At 39.2% G+C, this 23,994-nt stretch overlaps 7 protein-coding genes across 7 annotated transcripts; 3 read left to right on the top strand and 4 right to left on the bottom strand.

Moving 5' to 3' along the window:
- Nucleotides 1-4,088: 4,088 nt before the first annotated feature.
- On the top strand, nucleotides 4,089-4,349 carry MELLADRAFT_88970 (uncharacterized protein; the record flags this gene model as incomplete). Its single annotated transcript, XM_007404779.1, has 1 exon — nucleotides 4,089-4,349. The coding sequence occupies one exon, from the start codon at nucleotides 4,089-4,091 to the stop codon at nucleotides 4,347-4,349; it is 261 nt and encodes an 86-aa protein (XP_007404841.1).
- A 646-nt stretch (nucleotides 4,350-4,995) lies between these two features.
- On the top strand, nucleotides 4,996-6,664 carry MELLADRAFT_70606 (uncharacterized protein; the record flags this gene model as incomplete). Its single annotated transcript, XM_007404780.1, has 3 exons — nucleotides 4,996-5,237; nucleotides 5,321-5,892; nucleotides 5,968-6,664. 3 exons carry the CDS (start codon nucleotides 5,060-5,062, stop codon nucleotides 6,385-6,387), a joined length of 1,170 nt encoding a protein of 389 aa, XP_007404842.1.
- Nucleotides 6,665-6,714: 50 nt separating this feature from the next.
- On the bottom strand, nucleotides 6,715-7,562 carry MELLADRAFT_88969 (uncharacterized protein; the record flags this gene model as incomplete). The annotated part of the gene is made up of 4 exons (XM_007404191.1): nucleotides 6,715-6,744; nucleotides 6,818-6,958; nucleotides 7,032-7,427; nucleotides 7,506-7,562. 4 exons carry the CDS (start codon nucleotides 7,560-7,562, stop codon nucleotides 6,715-6,717), a joined length of 624 nt encoding a protein of 207 aa, XP_007404253.1.
- Nucleotides 7,563-7,956: 394 nt separating this feature from the next.
- MELLADRAFT_88968 (uncharacterized protein) lies at nucleotides 7,957-10,155 on the bottom strand (the record flags this gene model as incomplete). Its single annotated transcript, XM_007404190.1, has 7 exons — nucleotides 7,957-8,226; nucleotides 8,349-8,777; nucleotides 8,859-9,011; nucleotides 9,080-9,451; nucleotides 9,529-9,606; nucleotides 9,658-9,930; nucleotides 10,000-10,155. The coding sequence occupies 7 exons, from the start codon at nucleotides 10,153-10,155 to the stop codon at nucleotides 7,957-7,959; spliced, it is 1,731 nt and encodes a 576-aa protein (XP_007404252.1).
- Nucleotides 10,156-11,167: 1,012 nt separating this feature from the next.
- On the bottom strand, nucleotides 11,168-14,443 carry MELLADRAFT_32963 (uncharacterized protein; the record flags this gene model as incomplete). The annotated part of the gene is made up of 8 exons (XM_007404189.1): nucleotides 11,168-11,404; nucleotides 11,500-11,663; nucleotides 11,748-12,147; nucleotides 12,196-12,646; nucleotides 12,715-13,143; nucleotides 13,231-13,672; nucleotides 13,799-14,206; nucleotides 14,296-14,443. 8 exons carry the CDS (start codon nucleotides 14,441-14,443, stop codon nucleotides 11,168-11,170), a joined length of 2,679 nt encoding a protein of 892 aa, XP_007404251.1.
- Nucleotides 14,444-15,107: 664 nt separating this feature from the next.
- MELLADRAFT_70605 (uncharacterized protein) lies at nucleotides 15,108-15,832 on the top strand (the record flags this gene model as incomplete). The annotated part of the gene is made up of 2 exons (XM_007404781.1): nucleotides 15,108-15,319; nucleotides 15,405-15,832. The coding sequence occupies 2 exons, from the start codon at nucleotides 15,176-15,178 to the stop codon at nucleotides 15,540-15,542; spliced, it is 282 nt and encodes a 93-aa protein (XP_007404843.1).
- Nucleotides 15,833-18,954: 3,122 nt separating this feature from the next.
- On the bottom strand, nucleotides 18,955-20,782 carry MELLADRAFT_101628 (uncharacterized protein; the record flags this gene model as incomplete). The annotated part of the gene is made up of 5 exons (XM_007404188.1): nucleotides 18,955-19,021; nucleotides 19,105-19,527; nucleotides 19,606-19,866; nucleotides 20,596-20,633; nucleotides 20,720-20,782. The coding sequence occupies 5 exons, from the start codon at nucleotides 20,780-20,782 to the stop codon at nucleotides 18,955-18,957; spliced, it is 852 nt and encodes a 283-aa protein (XP_007404250.1).
- Nucleotides 20,783-23,994: the final 3,212 nt, after the last annotated feature.

The following is a 23,994-nucleotide window of genomic DNA, read 5'->3' as shown; positions in this document are numbered from 1 at the left end:
GAGAACTAAAGATCCAAAGCTTACATTCCTGAGGCTAGTCTGATGTGCCCAGAAATCTTTCAAAGCAACCTTTATTCTGGTAGGACAAATTTGACAGAGAATTAAAATAAGTGACTTGAGCTCCTGCAAGTTATCAAAAAGATCAGAAATTTCTTACGGAGTTAATACTGAGTAAAATGCCTCAAGTAATTGCAAAAAAATGCTGCAGGACAAAGGGCATTGTGTGTCTCCCTAGATTTTTTTTCTGAAGTTTAGACCAAAACTGAACTCTCAATTTCAGAAACAATCTTTTGTCAATCATTTTTCATCATGAAAAGATACATCATCCCTGCAGTGTCAGGCACTGCTTTCAGGCAATCAACAGGCTAATATGTACAGCCCAACTTTTCTGGGATCTGTCTGGCCATTTTTGGGCACAAAACCCTCCCATGGTACATGTAGCTTGGCTCCACACTACAGCTAAGACTGTGTACCCAGTCTTTCATTTGGAGCTTAGATCTTGTTAACTCCAAATCAAAGACACAATTGTGGGATTTGGGTCTTTGGAAATATTCTTACACATTCTTGGCTTGATCCACTGTACTATGTAGTATGTATAAAATTTGAACATATGCAGTTTTTTTGTTGTCCTAGAAAGGTTTGAGTGTCCTGTCCCATCCTAAAGTATGACTAGACTCTCAGCCCACAGCAAGCTCATACCATATCTTGATACCTTATTTTATTTCACATCTCTCTTCTTGCATCTAACTCAACCATGACTTCACCCACTACCTCAACTTTCCATCCAAATTTAATTGCATGCTTAATGATGGTGTCCTTCATGATTCCAATGAGGAAGACAATGATAATGGCAACAACAACAAATCAGACAATAATATTGGATATCACTCACATATTATCATGGGAGTGTTTTGTTCAACTGGATGTGTTGTGTTGGTGAGGAAGGGTTAGTTGAGTCTATGTCAAACCCAACAATTTTTTTCAAACACGTGATTAGATCTAGCCAATTTCAACCCATCTAAAAAACCCATCTGATCCTTGGGGTTTTCATAGAATGCACAATTCTATAAAAACTCATAAAAACAAAAACAAAACACTAATTTTGTCAAATATAGTGTTATGATTATTTCAATTGATCAAATTATAAAAAAAACTTAAATCTATAATATAAAGGCACGAGGCTTGACAACCAAGCAGTGTTTCGTATGCCATGGCCGAACCCCATTACCTCATCCTCATTCCATGCTGCACTCAATAGCCAACCAAGGATCCTGGGTTGATCCGCAAGGCTCTCAGTTAACCTCGCTTTGTCTGTGGAACCACCCAGACCCAAACTTAACGAGTCCCTCGCGAGCTGTACTGGCCAGCTCAAAGGATCCAGAACCATTCGTAGGTCACTCCTACTTTGTCCGCAATCATCCGCAAAACCACCCAAACCCTTTGCGAAGCTAGGACGAGCTCTGTTAGTCTTTGAAGGTCGATTTCACAATGCCGAGTTCACAAAAGAACATTTGGAGTCATGTAGTGATTGCAGAAATAACGAATTCCGTGGTACGCTTACACGCCACGGCATCAAATGAGGCCCTGAGTTCTTGAGGCAAATGGATTTGAAACACTGCTTGACACAATATGACTGTACTCCTTCTGACGATGCTCGGATGAAGATACACCCAATTTTTCATATACTCATCAGAATCCGATTCAATCCCTTTCTTCTCATCTTCTTCACGAAATCATCGACATCCAATACAATCTACTTTATTCTCACCTTATCGTTTGACTTCAAATTTTAAATATTCACCACGACTTTCGATCATTGAACGAAACAAATTCGGGAATGAAAATGACAATAAAACTGCCAATCTTACTTCCACTTCTTCTTCACCACATTCAAAATACTTGGCCCAGTTATAACCCTTTCAAGCTTTACCTATTTTGACAAAGTCGATTGAAACTGATTCATTTGTGTAGATTCATTTCAAGGTGTAGGTTTATTCAATTTTGTCTAAAAAACTTTGAAAATATGTTGAAGATCTTGATCTTAATGTAATTCTGTTCAAGGGTTTTCTTTCTTTTTTTGAGTATCTTTGTGTCTCTTCGAATCCCTGACGATGATTTTAGATCAAAGAAAAACAAGAAGGATTTGAATTAAGGTCATTATTAGATGAACATCATTGAGTAAAGAATAAAGATGAGTGCACTATCAAACAACCTGAATCATCTGGGTAAGTTCTGCCTTTTCTTCTTCCTTTTTTCATTTACACAACAAACCCTCTTCTTTTACTTCAATATATCTTTTTGTTACTTTGCAAACAATTCTTCATACAGTTTTACATGAAGTGATTTGTTTGTTACAAAACTTATTCTTGAAATGAGATCTTATATTGATAGACATGTGAGGATAACATGAAGATCAAATCAGAAAAATCCAATCAATCAGCTTTGATGAGGTGGGATAGTTTGAAATCTGAGCAACAAATTACTTTACAAAATTTCAGTGATCTTCTATTGGTTTTCACATATTTCCCATCTTTGTGACCTCAAGATCATGTACCTTCCAGAATCAGATTTTTCATATTCAAAAAACCAAACACTTATACATCTCTCTTTTATTTCTTTTGCCTCAACAACTGATTGATATTTGAATGATCAAGGAATATTTCAGTACAAATTGAGTCTTTGACTTTTGAAGTTTTTATGAAAGTTTTATATATTCTAGCTATTTTTGTTGAACAAGAGATCCAATTATTTTAAAACAACAAAAACAAGTTTTGGAAGTAATTATGAGTTCATTAAATGATAGGGAGACTGATTTCAGAAGAATAAATTTTGCAAAATAAATGCTTGACCAAGAGAGTACATCAAGAATGGGATAAGATTTGATACTGATGGGGATTTCAATGTCTTTGAAACCAATATAAGGGTCTTGGGTGGACTTTCTTTGGGCTATCATCTTACTGATAGAAATTGACTTAATCTTGATAAATCTATTGATATAGATACTTGACTCTTGACTATTTGATACTGTAAGTTGATCATTGCAAGTTTTGATATGATTAGTCACTGCCAGTAAAAATACCTTGGATTGTAAAATCCAGGGTATCCTTGGATATAGATTGCTTTGGACTGTGGGTCCATGGAATTAATGCAAGGGTTTCTTTGCCCACAAAGATTGCCTTGAATCAATTCCTCAGACACTGTGCCCAAGGCTATTGCCATCTGAGGATACCTCAGATTTTCCACCCCAAGGAACTTTGTTGGTGGTGAGCAAAAGGGATTAGATGAATTGAATTAACATCCAGATTGGTTGGAAGATAGCCTACTTGAATCCCTTAGTTTTGTGAACAACCGTAAACTGGGTAAAGCAAAAGCTGATCAAGATAATGATGGTTTCAGTGGTTCATATTCCACATGAGTTCATTGATACTTCTGCCCCTTCAATAAATGGCAAATGGATACTCACATTCTTCTTTTTGTTCACCAGAATATTATTAGTAGAACACTTCAATTGGAATTCAATTATCTGGCAGATTTGGCTTGAGATCAAAAGTCTCAAGATGTAGCTGAAAAGGACAGTACATTCCTATCTTCAAGAGGAACACCAGTGGTGACACACAGTGTATGTGAGTGTCTTATGTAATTAATGTTTAAAGTGTAGCGCAGATTGTGGTGCCGCCAACTTCCAAGGTGCGGAAGACCTGGAGAAGGATAGATGTGTATGTAGCAGTGCATGGCTGAGATATACATGAATGAATTTCAATGTACTCTCAAGACCCAGAGTGTGCGGTAGCCTAGAGGATCTGGGGGTAGCCTGAGACTCCTCTGGGACTCTGGGACTCTGGGAAAAACCGGTCGTAACCCATGAGTATATGGGTTTGCGCGTACGTAATACTCACCACATAACCGGCCACATCAATTATGACTTACAAGTTTTCGACATAGGGTAAGCGTCCCTGTTGTCCGTGATTGGTGTGTCACCGCCCCTGTCCTTCATCTAACACACCCTTCGACAGGCGTGTGATAGCACGTCGCCCTCTACCCATCTCCCCCATATCCTTACCTCTTACCTTCTGCCGATCGCATGCCTAATGTCAACACTCACTCTGAAATCATCCTGCAATGCTACTCCACGACTTTGTAGCCAACATCTCCGCCACCAGTCCACATCTCAGCGCAACACTCACCTTGGACGATTTCATTCAGTTTATCTCCCTAGCCTCCGAGGTGCAACATCGCGCTGGAGCCGCCTTGCGTCTCACTCCAAAGCCACCACCTCCCAACCGACCAACAGTAATATCTTTCTTCACCACTGCCCTCTCACCCAAGTTTCCCGAACACCTAATCAATGATCTATGGACCTTATGCTTTCCGTACTTACCCTCAACACGATTCGACCCTGTGGCCACCATCAGGACCTTGGGACTCGATCCCAACTTGAAAACGAAACTTCCTGAACTTTTCTTACGCGCTCCTGTTTCACAATGTGTTGTTTGCCCGAAAACCCACAATTTACACGTTCATAGCCGGCTTAACGGGTACCTTTATGACACGGATGGTGTGCATCCAGTTCAGACCATCATCTTGGATTGCCCAGGTGAAGGATCCGTTCTATTTATCCATGAATCCATTTAACAAAATCGCAGCAGCTGACTATCGTATATACAACAGGGTGTGGAGCCTCATATTGGCCGAGCTATTACACCCACAGTCAGATCCGACACTATTACACTCCGGAGATGGGACGTGACAAGGAGATACTCCATGTTCACTGTCACTATTACATCACAAACCGTTTAGCCCACCTGTTCCGTGTGATTCAGATGCTCGCTCAGTCAGTTCATCAATGACAGTCTGCTTTCCCGTACCATCAAGCTGAAGTGATTGTCATTTCAGTGTTAGTCACTTCAACTTGACCAATTGGTACAACAAGATGTATGTGGAAGATTCGTCTGTTCCCGTGTTTGATCCAAAACAGGGATTCGGACCCGCCATGTCGGAGGCTGTGTGCTTTGACGGTCTCGAACTGCGCGCATTGATAGCTCACGAGGATCGGCGACATATGCAACTTTCAGTTCCTGCAAGCGGCACCGACAATGTGCGTTTTGAAGAGGCGATTGACTCTCACCTGGACAGACTCGATGTTGAAGGGACACGGTTTCGAGATCACTACTGCAGCTCATGTGTACGCGTCAAATCCGGTGGTGTCGATCCTGAGACAGGGGAAGAACTTTTGATAGGTATGTACTGGCGTACTGGTGCATACCATATTTCCATGGATAGATACCCAAATCCAAAATCATTAATCTTTGATTTGATTCAGGAATCCGAGCCGTGGTTACCAATGGATTGACCATCGGTCACTGGCGCTGCAGCGCTTCCACGGAACAGCTCACAGAGCTGGTCACCGCTTCTGGCAATCCTCCACCTGAAGGCCCTTGCACCAATCGACTAGAAAATATTAACGATCGTTTTTGTGCCTATCACAAAAAGAGTCTGGGGAATCGTTGCCACGTACAGCCGTGCCGGAGTGATTCGCTTTCAGACTCAAAAACTTGCGGCGATGCATCCCACATAGAAGCATGGGCCAAATTCACCGAACGAGTTAAATCGAACTTTTCACTCTCCGCTATCCTGAATCGCCCTGGATCCAATTTGCCCTCTGATCCAACAGTCCACCTGGACGCCGAAACTGGCGAGTTCATTGACTTGGAAGGAGTACGCGAAGCTGACGAGTCGAATCGAGCCCATGAGGGCGCCCGTGATGGTGGCCAAGGAAAGAAATTGGTAACTTCAAGGTGTCGGACACACAACGACCAACTCGTAGTCGGGTGTTGCGGAATTATTTTAGCACGTAAAACATTCTATCACGCAGAGTCTGTAAGTGCAGTGAAGGTGAGGTTTGAGCTATTTCTTGGTTTGGTTCGACATTGCTAATGACTAATGAATCTTCATTCATTCTTCATGCAGCATTTCCTGGAGGATACCTTTCCTCAAGGTATGCCGGAGGTAGTGTTTTACGACAACGCTTGTCGACTCACCGAACATATATACCACGGATCTGGGGAAACACAACGCTTCCAAGGAACTGTCATACCGGTTGATCCTTTCCACCACCGTTCCCACGCCGAAAGTGACCAATTCTGCAAGCTCTTCACCGACCCGAAACTCTTCCCGGATATACAAGAAAATGGACAGTGGATATTCAACGCTTCTGCTGCCGAGCTTACAAACATTTGGTACGGAGGTTTTGCGTCAATGTGCCGTAACATGCACTCCCTTCGATATAATTTTTTTCTGGAAGAGATGGTTTATTTGAGGAACATGTGGCTCACAAAGAAATTGAGCAAACGCCCGGGGATGGAGTTTTTGGGAATTGGTAATATTTAGATGGAGTGTTTGTCTGAACTGAACTGAGAATCAATTTTGATCATCTTAACGACATAACAATCTTTATGTTTACTCTGTAATTTCTCTGTTGCTTTTTGTTGCTTTTGCAAAACGAAAACACGAAAATACAAGTTGATGACATGTTTCAAAGTATAAACATTTCTTTCATTTTCACTAGAGCTGAGCAGCTTCTGTAAAAATGAAGTTATGAAAATGTAAAATGTATCAATTGCATTTCATCGCTTGAAAAGAATGTAATGTGATGGGTGTTTCACGCAAGTAGATACAAGTTATCTCATCATCACTGCCTTAAGCCACTGCTCCTTTTTATACTAATACGACAGTATGGTGTAATACCTGATAGACATTTTTGGATGAAAAGTAAGTCAATTCTCTATCATATAGAGATCCTATAAATGAGAGTACACACCTGGACAATGATATGTTTAGACTCCTCATCTTTTGAATGGACAGTACCTTGAAAATACATCAGAGAATCCAATTGGATGTCCTTCATTTCGGATAACTCAGGAGAGAAATTTCCGAAGCGATAAATGATCTCGAATTGCTTCTTTTTTCTTGCCGGAGTCAAGAATGAGATCAGCGTGGCATTCAATATACACCTCAGGCAGGGGTGCACTCACTTCCGGGTCAAACACCTCATGTTCAGCATGAACGGTAAGGTGCCATACTCCGTCGTCTTCTTTGGTCAGGTCAATGTTAACTTTAACAACCTTGCCTATTCCACTGATCATCGCTTTGCCCGCGAGTTCTTGAGGTTGAGGAGCGACAGTTGCTACCAAACTTTGAGTAAGGCTGCTGTGCTTGATAAAAGCATTGCCGCTTTCGGAATCTTGACCAAAATCACCATGTATATTATAGGTCCAATCCCAGGTGAGTACGTCATTGGCCATGAGGTAACCGAAAGCTTTGAGTGGCCAGGTTACGTGCTGCCCTCCGACACCGTTCAAAATGAGCACTGCGTCGGTCTTGTGCCAAGCTACGCCGCCATCGGCCAAGATGGCGCGCAATAAAGTCGTCTGAGGAAGGAAGTAAGGGAAACGTTAGGAAAAAGAGGTGTCAAAAGGTAAACAATTGAAGAAAATGGGAAGTAGTACATCGCTAGTGGTTGTGAGTATGGCATTGATGGTTGCGGTAAGATCCGGAGTAGCCATGATGGTGATGGTTGGTGCGCTTGCTCACCAACCATCATCGCAAGGGAACAGCTGATATTTGTACATTCTGAGATGAACACCACCACAAGAATGATGTTTGAGACGTGTAGGTGTAGGCAGGGTCAAATCATCTAAGGGTCTCCACTTCTAAGAATGTGTTGAAAACGTGAGGAATTTGATGGACTTCCTCGTGTTTTGTCAACATATAAATTTTTTTGGGACAGGGTCCTCAAAGGTTTGAAACCGTGTAACCTTCAGTTTAGAAACACAGTCAACAAGGAGGGACAATGTCCTCCAAACGTGATGGATTGCATGTGAAAGTTATATACTGATTGCTTTATAGTTTTGATATTAAGTATAATCATGAAGCCAACAGGGTGTACATCATTTTCATTCAGAGGTTTGCAACCGTTTTGAATTCCTCCTTGAAGCGGATTCGTGCTGCACCCACATTTGCACGCGGAGAGTCAATGTATTCTTCTCTAAATCGCTCATATTCTACTTCTTCGATCCATTTCTTGTACCTATACATTGTGGAACTAGCATAACGCCACTCGTAGCCAAATGCTAGATTCCATGCCTCCGGAGCAGGGCGAGTCTCACAATCCTTAAAGCACGCAAGAAGATCTGATATAAGTATAGTGGACGACGGCCACCCTTTTTTCTTGAGGGGGGGCGTTTGGATTGGTCAACACAGGAGATGGTGTTGGTGTGTTAACTATCTGTTGCACACCATTTAACAAAATCAGTCTCAATGGTGTTATCATGTGGGTACCCTGGACTGACTATTTCTTTAGCTTGGTCAGCTGTTCCGGATTGTGAAGGTTCGGCTGGGTGTGACCGATCATCAAATGGATTGAATTCGGGTAGGTCGGAATCTGAATCGGAATCCATGTGATCGTCAGTTCCTGAATCATTGGATTCAGGAACTGTGGTCGATTTGGGTTTGGTGGGCTGCGCAGAGACCTCACGTTTAAGACGTTGAAGGGGATGGGTACTGTTCCCGTTTACAACGATCACATCGGGTTCAGAATCAGGTGACGAGTTTGGTGGGAGAGGTGTGAGAGCTCCCTGATGGTAGTGGCCTGTGCTGTTTGATGAGTTGGCCTTGGACGTTGGCAGGCCAGGTGTCCGGGGATCAACATTTGGCGACCGAACTACAATCTCGTTTGGATGGGCAGGGAATCTATGCGGCAGATTCACCATGGTCTCGCGCTGAAAATCCAAAGGATGTGAGCGTTTTTTGCGTTAAATAAACGAGCCCTTATAATCAATCAGTTATAGATTAGAACTGACCCAAGTGTTGATCTTTCCATCCCAAATACAAAGAGCGCGGTTCCAACTTACTCCGAATTTCTTCGTGCAAGCTTGGATAAGTAGCGGCGATTCGTCCAGCCTTCCTTTAGGCCATTGATCCATATGGGCAGATATAACCTTTGGTTCTACTGCCTATAGCGATTGTGGTAGTTGGTCAGTAAAAGCTATTGGAGTATGTAATAGGAATTGACCCAACACACATCAAGCCACAAGTATATAGTTACGACTTTCTTCTCGTCGTATTTGTCCGCTTTGGCCCGTTCTAACTCTTCGTAACGTTTGCGTCGGTCGATTTGGATGGCTGACACCGCCTCCGGACCCAGGCGGTGTCCCAGTGAGTTAACACTTTGAGCCCACTGATGGAGACAAGGTGGCCTAGCATGAGGGGCTAAAGCAGACGAGCTCGGTGTGGGCAGCTGGAAAGGTGTTGGCCTAGCAGGAGGTGGTGGTGCTGGTGCGTGAGTGGATGTGCTCGCAGTAGGGAGCTGGAGAGCTGTTTGAATTACGACTGCAGCAGGTTGGTCGCGACGGGGGTGCTTGGGACACGGGCCTAAACCGTATTCGAGGCAACACTATTACAGATAGTGGGGATAAATTGTTCAACAGATTTCATTTTTTTGATGATGATATGAGTAACAACTAAACAAACCGCTTGACAGTACTGATGGGGACACCCTTTGTTGCCTGTCGTCCGGTGAGTTCGGGCCACTGGCCCACGTGAGGTTCGCTGACACGGGTAAGTGACTTTGGTTCAGTGGGGTCCGGCAAGTGAGTCGACTTGGTTTGCGAAGGGCATGAATTGCTGTTCAACTCGCCCCAAGAACGGATGGTCATCGCGAATAGGGTGTGGTAGATTGAGACTGGGATCAATGTCTGCATCAATCCGTTTTGGAGGAAGGATGACCCCAGAGGGTGATATTCGGGGGCCCCAGTCGGCTGCAGTCGAGAGGATGGGTCGGGCGGCTCCGGCGTTGATCAAGGCCCGTTCGTGATTGTATTGATCACATCGCCACGTACGCCAGTTGTGTCGATTCTTTGGGCGTTGTGGACACTGGCGAAGGGGAAAACAACGGTTAGTTTGCACCCGTGAGAGATGAGAGAAAGATTGAAGGCAGCCGACATGAATGAGCCATGCATCTTCTTTGGCCGAGTGAAAACGGAGAGGTGTTCGGCATTCTGGACAGAGAATGCCGACTAGGCCGCCTTTCTTCGGCTCTGGCAGATGCCCGTTGCTGATGAGTTGGTACCTTTCGTGGATGAGTGTCTCGACAACCATGTTCGAAGTCGTGTTCGTTGGCGCTGACAATCCGATCACAAAAAATTTGCCACCTTGAATCGATCATGTTCGTTTTACGTGTGATAATAACAATTGCCATGTCGCGTTGTCCCTTTTGGGTTGATGATACACTTGGGTGGATTGGATGATAGTTGAGTTCGTCCGCTTTGGTCATGAGGCAAAGGTGAAGGTCAGCGCTCGTCGCTTCACCCGGTCCGAGAACTAATCCCGTTGCTGATGAGTTGGTACCTTTCGTGGATGAGTGTCTCGACAACCATGTTCGAAGTCGTGTTCGTTGGCGCTGACAATCCGATCACAAAAAATTTGCCACCTTGAATCGATCATGTTCGTTTTACGTGTGATAATAACAATTGCCATGTCGCGTTGTCCCTTTTGGGTTGATGATACACTTGGGTGGATTGGATGATAGTTGAGTTCGTCCGCTTTGGTCATGAGGCAAAGGTGTGGTAGGAGATGTTGCGGAAAGGTTGGCGGTCAGTAGCTCTTGTGACACTTTGGTACTTTTGGGTAGTGTCAAAAGTACGTGGGTTTTGGACATTTGTATCATCACATGTAATATGCTTACTCGCATGCTTATAGTGGGGTTACTGTATTCCCACGGTCCCACGATTTTCCCAGTCCCAGATTCCCAGGACGAAACCCCGGATCCTCTGGTGCTCCCAGAGTGTGTGACAGTATATTTTGGTTGAAGGAGTGCTGTGTCAAGGATTGGTTAGTAGCAGCACACAGAGCCCGAACTGCATAGTAGTAGTAATTCATACGCCAATGGGGATGACATAGGCCAAGGTTGCAATTCAAAATGGGCGGCTGGCCGCCCAGTACCTCGTATTACAATAAAAGAAACCCAAAAAATAATAATCTATCATACAAATCTAAACCCAATCCTATCTCCAAACCCCTTTTCCCTTCCCTTTCCAAAACCTAATCTTCAATAAAAATCCCCCAAAAAAACCAATTCAATCTTCTTCCCTTCCAAATGAAAGAGAATCCCTTAAACCGTTAACTCATCAATCATTTTTCCTAAACTATTTGAAATCAATGGATTCGGACACCTTTGTTTTAATTCCATCAATTTCTTAGTTTCACCTCGATCTGCACATTCTTCTCCTGCAATGATCCATTCACCACATTTAATATATAATTCGATTCGATTCTTAGTTTCACATCTTTTAATATACTTTAATGCTTCTCGATTACAACCCATTAATAAAAGTTGATGTACGAATGGCTAATAAGTTTTCCAAAATCCCAATTCAATACAAATACACATCAGTTTCTTGATTTTTGAAATTAAAAGTTTGTAAAGGAATGAGAATCACTTACTTCATATCCTATAGGTGATTTTTTACTTGACCAATTTTCTAATTCAACCCAATCTTTAATCTCAACTAAAGCTTTTAATTTTAAATACCAATACCTTTTTTCATTCACTTTAAAATCTATACTTAACTTCTCAGCTTGTTTCTTTAATCCTAATTTAATTAATTCTTTAATAGTTTCATTTAACGATTTCATAATCTTTCCATCTTTAAATAACATTGAAATTATAAAACTTTTCTTTACATTCAAACTTCTTTCTTCCAAAGATGATGATGAGTTAATCGATTTAATTAAATCTTCTATTAAAGTTTTTTGAAATTCGATCAATCTGATGGATTCTTTTAAGATTTTTTCTTCAAAGATTCGATTAGAATCTTCTTTAAAAAAATTCAATCCAATCTTAATTTTCGAAATCTTTAAATTCCAAAACTCATTCCAATTACTAGGTAATTGTAAACTGGTTGAAGGAGCGGAAGATAAAAATCCACATCCATTTAAATAACTTTCCTCTAATGATAAACAACCACTTTCAGTTCTTCTATCATCCTGAAAACAAAAATCTCTAAACACATCCCAATCATTCCCCGGTTTAATTATCATCAATTTTCCTTTTTCATTCAAATTCGAATTTAATTTTCTATCAATATCATTCTTAGCCCAAATTCTAATACAACTCACAGCTTCTTCTTTCCCTTCAACAAATCCTAAGAATTCAGCTAAAGATTTCTTTGATTTGATTTCCCATAAAACAGATGATAATAAATTCGGATCTAAACTTTTGATCGATTGTTTTAATCCTTCTTCAAATTGATTCATTTTCATTAATAATGGGATTTGTTTAATAGGTAAGATTTCATATGAAAGTAATTGAATTGATAATTTGATTTTACCTAAATTCCATGCAATCTCTGCTATATCTGATGCTCCAATTCCTTTTTTTCCTTTTAATTTCTTCACTATCTTTTCACATAATGATTTATTAGTATTAGTTTCATAATTAGGATGTGTATTCATGATTAATGATCGAGCCCATTGTTTTAAGACTGGTGCTGGTGATAATCCTAAGAATTCTGTAATTCTCAATGCTAAAAGGTAATGTGCACGTGCTGTTAATCGATAAATTAAATGACTTGGATGATGTGCTATATACCTAATGAATCAAAAAAAGTTTGGGTTAAAGACTCCACTTCGACAAAAGAACTTGTTAATAAAACTTACTGTTCATAAGTTAAAGGAATCCCAATCTCATAATGTCTAACCGCATTTAAAACTCTCAAAGTCTTAGCCATCCTAACAAATCCTTCAGGATTGTAAACATCTAAAAACGATTTCCCAAAACTAGCCGATTTCAATAACCTTTCTTGCCATTTGATTTCAATTTCATCACCTGCTGCTTTGATACACATATTAACGGCTTCTTTTAAATTTTTCTTTATATTTCTCAAATGTTCATCTGATACTCTGGCTGATTTTTTATCAAAATGATCTAATGCATCAAATAAAATCGCTGCAGGTGAAGTCGATCCTGGTCTGAAAACTGATATAGTTGATGGTCCTACTTTTGATAAAAATTCACATGTATGAGATGTAATGATTCTAACTCCATCGATTTCTCCAACTAAATGAATCGGATCGGTGAAAGAATACCTGTACCAAATCGGATTCAAATTCAGATCAAATCATTCAAGTAAGTTGACTTGAATGTTTGATGAAGAGTTTGATTGATGAATTTACCTAAATGAAGCACCAAAAGGTCCGATCATGACTAAACTTTTCTCCCAACCCACAATCACTGTATCACCACCACACCAAACCATCTGAGTAGGAGGTCCATCCATCAATAAATCATCTGAATGTTGATCTTGTAAAGAATATTCACTCAATTCTCGACTGAAATCCGAAGAAACAACCCAAACTGTAAAAGGAGAAGGACTAGAAGCCGAAGTTAAGAGTGCTACAAATTTACCATTAGGTGAAGGTAAGATTCTTTCGTAGGGTCCTTTAGATGATAATCTTTGATCGGTTGAATCCATAGGATCTATTACTACTATTGAATCTGATCTAGAAACTAAGATTTGGACTACGCCGGTGTTACTTGATTTAGGTGGGATGACTGCCCAACTATTGGGTCGATCGATTAAACCACCAGATTCGATTGAATCTAACCTACCACCACCTTGATCAATAGGTAACCTTGTAGAATCACCTACCAAAGAAGGGATTTGAGAATCTTTAGAACCCATCCAAGGATCATTAAATGAAGTTAAATTAGATTGAAAATTAATTGAATCTTCTTCAAAACTTTCAATTTCTTCTGGCCATCCTTTAACTTGAACAAAACTTAAATCTAATCTCATGACTAACATTCCATCTGACCAAATCTGACCATCAATCACACCCAGTTCTTCTGTTACTGAACCTAAACTATGTTGAGTAAAACTAACTAAATCAGAATTAGTTGAAGTTGAAGTTGAAGTAGTTGAAGTTGAATTGATTGGATAAATTCTATAAAACCCATCTGATGATAAAGTCACCAAAGATTCTGATTTAGTAAACCCAAATGAAACCAATCGAGAAGGATGATCCCAAGTGATAGTAAATAATAAATTTCCAGAAGAAGAATGAATAAACAGTTTAGGTTTACTAGTTGAAGAAATATTAATATTATCACCAATCAATGCAATGGGTTTTGAAGTATCTAAAGTGATAGCTGTCAAAAATCAAAAAGTAAACATCAGATTTTGATTAGTTTTGGTTAGATCTTTTCTTTGGTTTAGATTGAATTGCTCTTGGGCACACCGAGTGGACCACCAAGTGAAGCCCCCACTACTCTATAAGAAGATAGATCGGAAACCGACCATGACATTTTATAGATTTCTTGTTTTCTATAATAAGTATCACCCACTGAATCCCAATCTGCACTATTTGGAGCCAATGTATGATTCATTTTGAGCTTGATTCTGATGTTGATGGTGACTGTTTGATTGGTATTGCTATGATAGTTGGTTAGTTGGTTGAAAAAGGAATTGGAATTGGTTGATCGATCGAATTGGGAGTAGGTTAAGGTACATAACACTTAAGTTGACCTTAACATTTAAGACTTTTAACTTAATCCTAAGTATCCACCGTTCTAAATCCATGTTCAGCAATCCAAGTTGAAGATCGATGAGTTCTGAATTGATAAATGTTACCAACACCTTCACCACCTTCACCATCAGAACTAATCGGAATCAAAAGAGTTCAATTCAAAGGTAAATCAGTCTTACTCAAAAAATCAAACTCACCTTACTTTGTACATCAAAATTATAAAATCATGAAACAAAAATCAGATCAACGAGCTCAATCTCATTCATCATCATCAAAAACTTCAAATCATTCTTTCATCGGTTCTACTTTGAAATATTCAATCTTAATGCTCTTATTGAGTTTTGGACTTAGTCGAATGATTATGGAACATTGGTTTTGGGGTTACGAAGGAAAATATGTTCAATTAAATTATTATTTACCAGTCAGTTACAAATACCAACCTATCCAATTCATCCCAAACTAACTAATTGAAATTTACTGATCTCTGCAGAAAGATAAAACGGTTTATACTTTAAAAGAATTATCAAATTACGATGGAATCAAAGATCCAACTAAACCTATCTTATTAGCTATCAATGGAAACGTTTATAATATGAATGCTAATAAAGCTATCTATGGTCCTGGTGGTACTTATCATCATTTTGCTGGTAAAGACGCTTCTAGAGCTTTTGTGACGGGTTGTTTTAAATCGGGTTTAACTTATGATACAAGAGGGTTTAATGATCAACAGAAAAAAGTAAGTCAATTTCTTATCTTTTGATCAAATTTCATTTAACATTCTCATGATTGGGTTTGGGGGGTTTTGGGTTTTTTGATATTAGGCTTTAGATCATTGGAGTGGGTTTTTTGAAAATTCTCCAAAGTATCCTAAAGTTGGTACGGTGATTTTACCTAAAATTGATCCAAATGTACCTTTACCAAAAGATTGTGATCCTAAATTAGAAGGTGGTGCAGTTTGAAATCAAATCAAAATCAATCTCTTTTTCTGGTTGAAGTTTTTTAAAGGTTTCATTTTTGATGTGTGTGTGTTTTTTGCATTAGTTTTTTTTGGTTTTTTTGGTTTTTGTATGAATAATAGTGTTTGTTTATTTTTGTTGGATTTATTTAACACCTTTGAATTTTAGAATTTCCCATTTTGTTGTGTATAAACTAAAACAAGAACAATAAAACTCACTTGATTTAACTCTCAATTTTATAAATTCCTGGATTTCTGATCTCTTTAGAATAAAACATGTGGAGTTTTCTTAGCTAAGGTTAAGGTTTTCTCTTGACTAGCTATGTCTCATAAATAGAAGGTGGAAGTCTCATGCTCTATTTAGGTATGAATTTCTGTCCCTTTAATCATGTGCATGGTGATTTAGAATTCAAGTTGATTAATTATACCAAATATCTTGATGATCTGTTTGCACAGATCTCTTTCTGGTTTTTCAGAAGGATGACATCCAATCATACAACTCATTCCAAATTAAAGATTTAATATCATATCTGGATAGTGCATAGCAAAAGCAAAGAAATCATAAATTTTGACAAAGACAAAGCATTGATTCATATTTTGGTAGTGATGAAAGATTTGATTTATTTTAATAAGGTTCAAATTAATTGATGAATTTATAAAAAAGGGTGACAAAAAATATCTCTGCATATTTGTTTGAATTTTATAGTCTTTGTAACTAATTTCCAGAACAAAACATTCAAAAAAAATCTTATCAGTACTTTATGATTGACTTAAAGAGTTAAGAACATGGTTGTCCTATTTTAAATTATTCACTTGGTAAGTTTGATTGAAAAAAGAAGATAACTATTCAGTTCCTGACTTGTTGTGAAGGATGAATCTTGACTACAAACTTGAAAAGATCTTTAAAAAGAATCTCTTGATGGATGAGAGATAAATAAAGATTGTGAAGTTTTTCTTGGTTACTTGATCAAACAAGTTGATAAACTTCAATTGATCTTTGAAAGTCATAGAGAAACTGAATAATTTACTTGTTTGATTGTTAATTCTCTTCATTTATTTTAATAGTGTGGTTTGGGAGATAAATCTTTTGCTTTCTAGTAAACTCTCAAGGATGATCTTTGAATTTTCAGTTTACAATGTAGAAAGTACTAGAAATTGACCTTTGATTCTTTGATGTAGATTGAACACCACCAAACAGGAGAAGAAAGGTAGGTAGAAGGTATGAGGCTTGGATAGAAGGTAGCTAGATAGTTTGAGTTGCTCAAAGAGGCTAACAGATTGTTGAAGATTGAAAAGGTAGTAAGGCAAGCAAACAGGGGAAGAAGCATAGTTTGACAAAATAGGGATTGAATAGAAAGTGTTTAAAGATTTTTAGTTGGTTATAAAAGCTGATAGATTGTTGAAGATTGTAAAGGTAGTAAGGCAAGAAAACAGTGGAGAAATTGTGATTTGAAGATACAAAGCTTCACCAAAACGGGATCAAGTGATTTGAGCTGAGAAATTGAGTCCAGCTGAAGCTGGTTTATATACCACAGATCTGGCAGGAGCTAAGGCATAATTTGGTTCAAAAGGTGAGGTACAAACTGAGACGTACACTGAGGTGATGACAGTGAATCCAAACATCATCAATAATGCTTATCACATGTCCTCAATCTGAGATAAAAGGTCAATGAAGATTCATACGCCAGCTGATGTCATTGTTTATTTTTGTTTTCATTGGTTTGGGACTTTTAGGATGGGCACCTAAGGGATCTAGAACTAAGGTGAAATGTGTACAAATTCTATACATCATTGTCAGCCCTGAGTACATATACATGTACCCAAATGATCTTGAAGTGGACCTGAAATCATAGGCATGATCTTCCCAGGAAATTGTTAAGCCTTTGTCTGGTCCATTTTTTTTCTTCAAGACCTTACTACTAGAAATATCAATTTGATATGCTCAATCATCAATCAGTCCAATCACCAAGTCTCTCCGAGTAAATACAATGGCAAAAGGCGTAAAAGATTGGAAGGCTCTACCAAAGTAGGCTCCACATCTGCAAAATATAATCAGACATCCATTGACTTGTCGCATTACATCTAGAATCAATTTTCTGCTTTGGATCCTACATGCAAATTGCATGTGTCATGATATACCAAAGTTTGTATTTGAGGACCACTTTTGCACTGTATCTTTGTCCTGCATAGTTGATGGGTAAAGCAGAAACACCAAAAAGTCCATTGCAATCCAAAAATGTAGTGTATGACCATTGGGGGCTACTGCAAGAATCAAATTTTGCTACCCATGTTGTTAAAACAAAACAAGGAAGATATGAATAGTAGGTGACTGGCGGAAGATATCATCATTTGATCTGTTGATCCAAATGGATGGTGAAGGAGAACTCACAAGTATTGAAACGCACAATAATTTCAATATGCAACTGAAAACTTTGGAGATTGACTCATATTCATTTCGATACACAGTTGGTTATAGCTTCTCAGTGTGTTATTTGCGCTTGTAATGAATATGCATCTGGGCGCGGAAGAACACATCCACTATTGGCAGTGAACTTCTCATATAGGGGTTTACTTGGGCCAGTTTAGTGCTAGGAGAATCCTAACCAGACAAAGCTTAACTGGGAAAATCATTTAACATACAAGGTTGTCGAGACTCAAGTATGAACATTTATATCCCAAATCTTTGATAAAGATGACCCAAAATGGATAAGAGAATTCCGATACAAGTATTTATAAGTGATGGACAGTTGAAAGAAGATGGAAGGTGTTTTACATAAAGGTATAATTTTGAATACAAGGAGTGTTTATAAAGCAGTTAATATCATCACATTTTCAGCTGATATCATTATTTGGAGATAGATTGAGTAAACATCTATAATCCTGGTGCATTCCTTCACCACCAGGAGATATGGAGTAGACATCTTGCTCTTCCATAAGTGGAGAAGCAAGGATGGAAGGATCCTCTAAGAATAAAGAAAAAGAGAGTATGTGAAGTAGATGATATAGATATATAATGATACATGATGAAGTGATGTCCGAAATTTTAACAAAACAAACAAGAAGAGAAGATAAAGGTATAATTTTGAATACAAGGAGTGTGTATAAAGCAGTTGATATCATCACATCTTCAGTTGATATAATCATCTGGAGATAGATTGAGTAAACATCTATAATCCTGGTGCATTCCTTCACCACCAGGAGATATGGAGTAGACATCTTGCTCTTCCATAAGTGGAGAAGCAAGGATGGAAGGATCCTGTAAGAATAAAGAAAAAGAGAGTATGTGAAGTAGATGATATAGATATATAATGAGACATGATGAAGTAATACCCGAAATTTTAACAAAACAAACAAGAAGAGAAGCAGTCGATTGAGGGGATCCAATTGAGATGTGATTGAGTGAATGACGATATGATCTAAAGATCGAATTCCTCCATTAATGAGAGGACATCTGAATCATGTAGATATTCTCGAATGAAGTCCCTAGAACATTGACAAATTGAAAAATACAGAGTCAGAACTATACAAAGCAACACTCCATGAATTGAAAAAAAAAGATTACATACCTTGATTGAGTACTACAGCGATGATCTTGAACCCAAAATCTGAAGAATTGAATTAATAATCGAAATATAGTCTTGTTCGACAATGGTGTCATTTCGATCCCGAGAATCTCTTGAAATTCCTTTCCGATTTTCCTTTTGATACGAGGATTGAGTTCTTCAATTTGAGTTATTTTTTCTGGAGAAAGATCTTCTAGTGGGATCAGTAGAGAACTCAAGCCGGGTGCAACATATTTCGCGCGTTCGATGACGAGTCGGGTTTGAGGAGAGAACATAGTAACAGGGTGATATCCTGCGACCCTAGGAGCGAGAGTTACGGTAGTCGAGGAAGGTCCAAGACCAGCGCAATTCCCAGGTTTCAAGAGTTTGTACTTCAGATGAGGATGTCTTGCGAGAAGGAGTTTGGCCAAGGATCGAAACTTGCGACTATGTGATGAGAACAGGATAAACCATAAAGTCAGCCATGAATGAAGTGGATCAAGATCAAAGAACTATAAGACATACTCTGGGTATGACCTGGCAGATGAACGTTTTGAGCACTTGGTCCGAATCTGTTGCCTGATAACCTCGGGAATGGAGGTGTTGAAAGTCTTATGATAACGAGGACTATACGCGTCACCAGAAAGCGGAGACGGGAGATATTCCATCGTACAAGAGACTAGTGATTCAGAGAAGAGTAAAAGCCGAGAGAAATACGGTGATTTGAAATTACTAGTAAGGGTTGGTTGAGGTGAAAACAAGAAGGTGATCGCGTTATCTAAGTTACTGTTAATGTATGGTTGGGATGATATGAATGAATCGGATGGAATGTGGTTGGAAGTGGTGGTAGTGAGAAAGGTTAATTCTGTATCGAAAGAAATGAAGTCGACAAATTTTATGATTGGGCGATCAGCTTTGAAGGATATTCGGATCAGCTAAAAATCTTGTATTTGGGGAAGACTTGCCGCGGTCACTTCTGTTTTTTTGTGATCACGGGACTTGCTCAACAAAGTCCAATTGTTTCATATTTGTTTGTTCACTGTATGTATCTCAAAACCTTATTTTGCCGACTGAGCTGATTATCATCGCGAGTGTTGCCCAGAGTATTCCACTTGTTTAGATTTATACAAATTCACATTCTTGATCCTTAACTTCTGATGAACAATTCTTCAATCCATCTCAACCCTTGACACTTTTCAGCTTGATCACCTTTTCTGATATCCGATAAGACTTCTGCCCAATTTAAAAGATCAATCTGTATCGATGAATGATAGGAATTCCATTGTATTTTACAACGGTTTGATCTCTTCACTTCGTTTTGTTCAAGTTCGGTCACTTCGAGTTTCTTTCAGATGCTCCTTTGTTGAAGGTTCCTGTTTCCGATCTTATTTTCTCAGCTGTCTCCTTCACTTTTCTATTTCCTTTCTTCTTTGGTTTCATAAAATTCTTATCCTGGATTTCTGCTTGTCGCTCCCAAAACAAGCCTCTCAAGATTTCCAGATCTTATAGACGCACAACATCCATTCTTCCTTCAAACTCAATTTCAACCACGCCTGCGAGAATATCCAGAACCATTCAAGTTGATCAAAGTCACCGAACAATTGGATGAATATGTAACAACCGTTGTGTGTCTTTCTACCTTCCCCTTGTCCTTGAATTGATAATATCCTCGAATTTTTGACTGAATTTTCTCATCTGCCATTTCGATAACAAGTCATCATATATTCATCCTTCTTCGACCTGATCAATTTGAGAGAAGAAGTTCTGCGAGGTGTTTTCTTTCAGATTCAAGTTATCTTCTCTATATGTATCATTGCTTTTATTGTCATACAATCGGCTCAAATTGCAAATCTTTCTATCCTTGCTTGTTCATTTATGGACAAGCAAGATTTCTACGCCAAAGATCCTGGTGGTGAAGGAATGCCTATCAATCTATCTTTAGATGCGTATATCATTCCAACTGAAATATCAAATTCTCGACGTCCATTTGCTTTTATTCTCTCATTGGTACAAACGCTCCTGCATAACGACCTTTTAGGTATCTGAAAGTGCAAAAGTATGGCATAGAGTGGTAATGTTATTTACAGATGCAATTTTTCAATTTATAGTAATACAACAGCGTGAAGTATTTCATGATGATAACCATGTATTCAAGTTATTTCACAGCACATACCACTAATAAACCGAATGACTGTTCAGATAACAGTGAATATGGGACAAAGTCCCTCATATTTCCAAGAGACACAGTCTTGTGCTACAAGTCTTGTCTACTCCAGATCACCTATCCGCCAGGATTACTGTACAGATGAGATGATTTCCTTTGTGACATTGACCCCTTAGTTGGTGTTTATTGTCACTATGTCCTTTCAACTCGTGACGACGATGAGACGCAAAAACCTCTACTTTTGGTCTCTGGATCTACTCACTATGGAAAAGGATGGTATGTCTGCTTATGACGTCTTTCCAAGTGGTTTGATTGTGCTTGGAAGCTCTGTAATTTATCATCTTAAATCAATCAAACAAGTTCAGTTAAGTCCTCGTGTCTATAGATTGACAGGCTCAGCGAAATCGCTTGCGGGCTACATGCAATTGAGACACACAAGAAAACTCAAATACCAGATAACTTCTCAAATATATGAAACGCACAACATAGAGAGATGACCTTTTGCAAAAGTGTGATTTTTTAATTACTACGGCACCCTGAAGCTTATAATGAAGATCAACATGTGTCCAGGTCGTTCTAGATCGATTGTGTTGATACCGGTGAACGCGAGTACAAGCTACAGCTCTCAGAGAGAAAGAAAGACTTACTTTTCTTGTCAACTTCTGATTTCACATTTCTCCTGATAGCTGTGCAGGTGAGATGGCTTCATCGCAATAGTGGGCATTCACTCAGTCTTTATTATCAATACGTCCATTCAAGTCATATTGCTTTTGGTCTTTGCTCGATCTCCATGAACAGAGTAGTAACCTCTTCGCAATCCAAAGCAGAGATCTTAGTCTCAAAGAGTTGACAAGGGTTACGATTTGATGCGAACGAGTGGCTTCTGATTGATAAACAAAACAGATCCTTGTGTGGTTGCATATTCAACTCCAAAGCTTTTGCTTTTAGTCTTTGCTCGATCTCTATGAACAGGACAGTAGCTTCCTCGTGATTCAAAACAGACAATTCAGTCTCAAAGAATTGACAAGGGTGTTGCTTTGATGCAAACCAGTGGCTTGTAATTGATAAAAAATTCAGATCCTTGTAAGTTCCCATTACATGATAGTTGGACCACCCATAATGATGTTGGGAGATACAAAGTCTCGAATAATATCACAATTGATTTCAGGAGTTGATGGTGCGGTAAATTTGATGAGGCAACATATAGATATCATGAAGAACAATTGGGATTCCAGGATGCAATGATTTGGAATCGAACAGATAGGATCCCGATGATGATGTTCTCCGAAAATCGTGATTTCCTAATGGCAGGCAAATACGTTCTGAAGTCGCGAACAAGGCCCACGACCGTGTATCCACCGAGTTAAATCCTTGTCAGGAACATCGCATCATGAGGTTGAGGAATGATCAATCATAGCCATCGTACTGAGGTGAAGCGCGTCTACTTTTGATACGTTCGAGTTGACTTGCCAGGAGGGAAAGTGTGAAATACCACAACACAAAGCTGTTTCATCAATCAGATCACATCCTCCATGAGGTCGTTCAAGCTCCGATGATCCTCATTCATGTCTTATAGTCGTTCGTATGTGAATCTTGTAGGTTCATTTAGTTCACATTTTGCTTGTCGGCTTGGCTCAAAATTGAGGATAAAAAGGAGTACGAGCGAACCAGAGAGCTCAGCAAGCCCGATCTCCACGTTGCTGATCTCGATGCTTTCAAGGTACCGTGACAGAGGACCCGATCCGATCTGCGTCGATTGCCGCAGCATGCTCAATAGCATTGTTAGGCATGCATTTGTGACAAGCATGCATTCAGATGCATTCTCAGGCTTATAAGAATTGCAAAAGCTTTGCCACTCTACCAGCATAAAGGTGACATAATGGTCTTCATTCACAGTACGGCGATGTTTCTCATCAATTCCAGCAAGATCAAGTTATGATGGTTGTGGAGTATTGAAGCTGGGAAGTAGTGTTACGAATTCAATGTGTGAAAACTCCACAAAGTTTGCACCAAGATCCCTCTGAAGGCCAAACGGTAGAATTTTGAGCTTCACATCTCTGGGTTAAAAGCCTTGACAGTATTATAAAGTCCTTTAACCTGTGCTCCGGACATATAATTTTCCCTCTGTAATTCACAAAAACAAGCCAGCAGGAACATCGCTCAACAATGAAGATCAGGATGGAATGAAAAATTGATTGGGCTTGCTTAACGCATAGTCACAAAGGAAAAGGCAATATGTCTGTCGAAATTCCACTGGTGTAGTACATTTGTTTTCTACAGAAGGGTATCCTAGATTGATGATTTATACCACATGATCATCTGATAGTCAGTAAGAAAAAGGAAAAAGATAAGGTAAAAGAACCAGCTAGGATATTCCACTGACCTGCGTGTTCGACATCACTTGGAGGATAGTTGTAGCAAAAGTAGGCATAGGCTTTGGATGAGGCCATCAGTGTTAGAAAGAGGATAATCGCCAAATTGGTGAATCTCATGATTGGGAGGAACAAAGTATGACTGTTGGATTTTGGGAGGGGAATGGTGTGAATTGACGAAATAAGAACATAGGCTTTGAAAAACTCAAGATGGATAATAACTTTAGACTATGTAGCTTCACTGAACAACAGCAAAGAGAAGACCCATCCCTGGGGGAGCCGATAATAGCTGACGGTGCTTTCATAACCTTATCAATAGTTTGACTGTGGAAAGTCACAGGTCTTGATACTCAGCCATTCATCTCATTTATAGCATTT

This window comes from Melampsora larici-populina (genome assembly GCF_000204055.1).
Source record: "Melampsora larici-populina 98AG31 unplaced genomic scaffold MELLAscaffold_2, whole genome shotgun sequence".
Taxonomy (NCBI): Eukaryota; Fungi; Basidiomycota; class Pucciniomycetes; order Pucciniales; family Melampsoraceae; genus Melampsora; species Melampsora laricis-populina.
The sequence above is the reverse complement of the archived record's forward strand: the minus strand, read 5'-3'. Positions and strand labels throughout refer to the sequence as shown.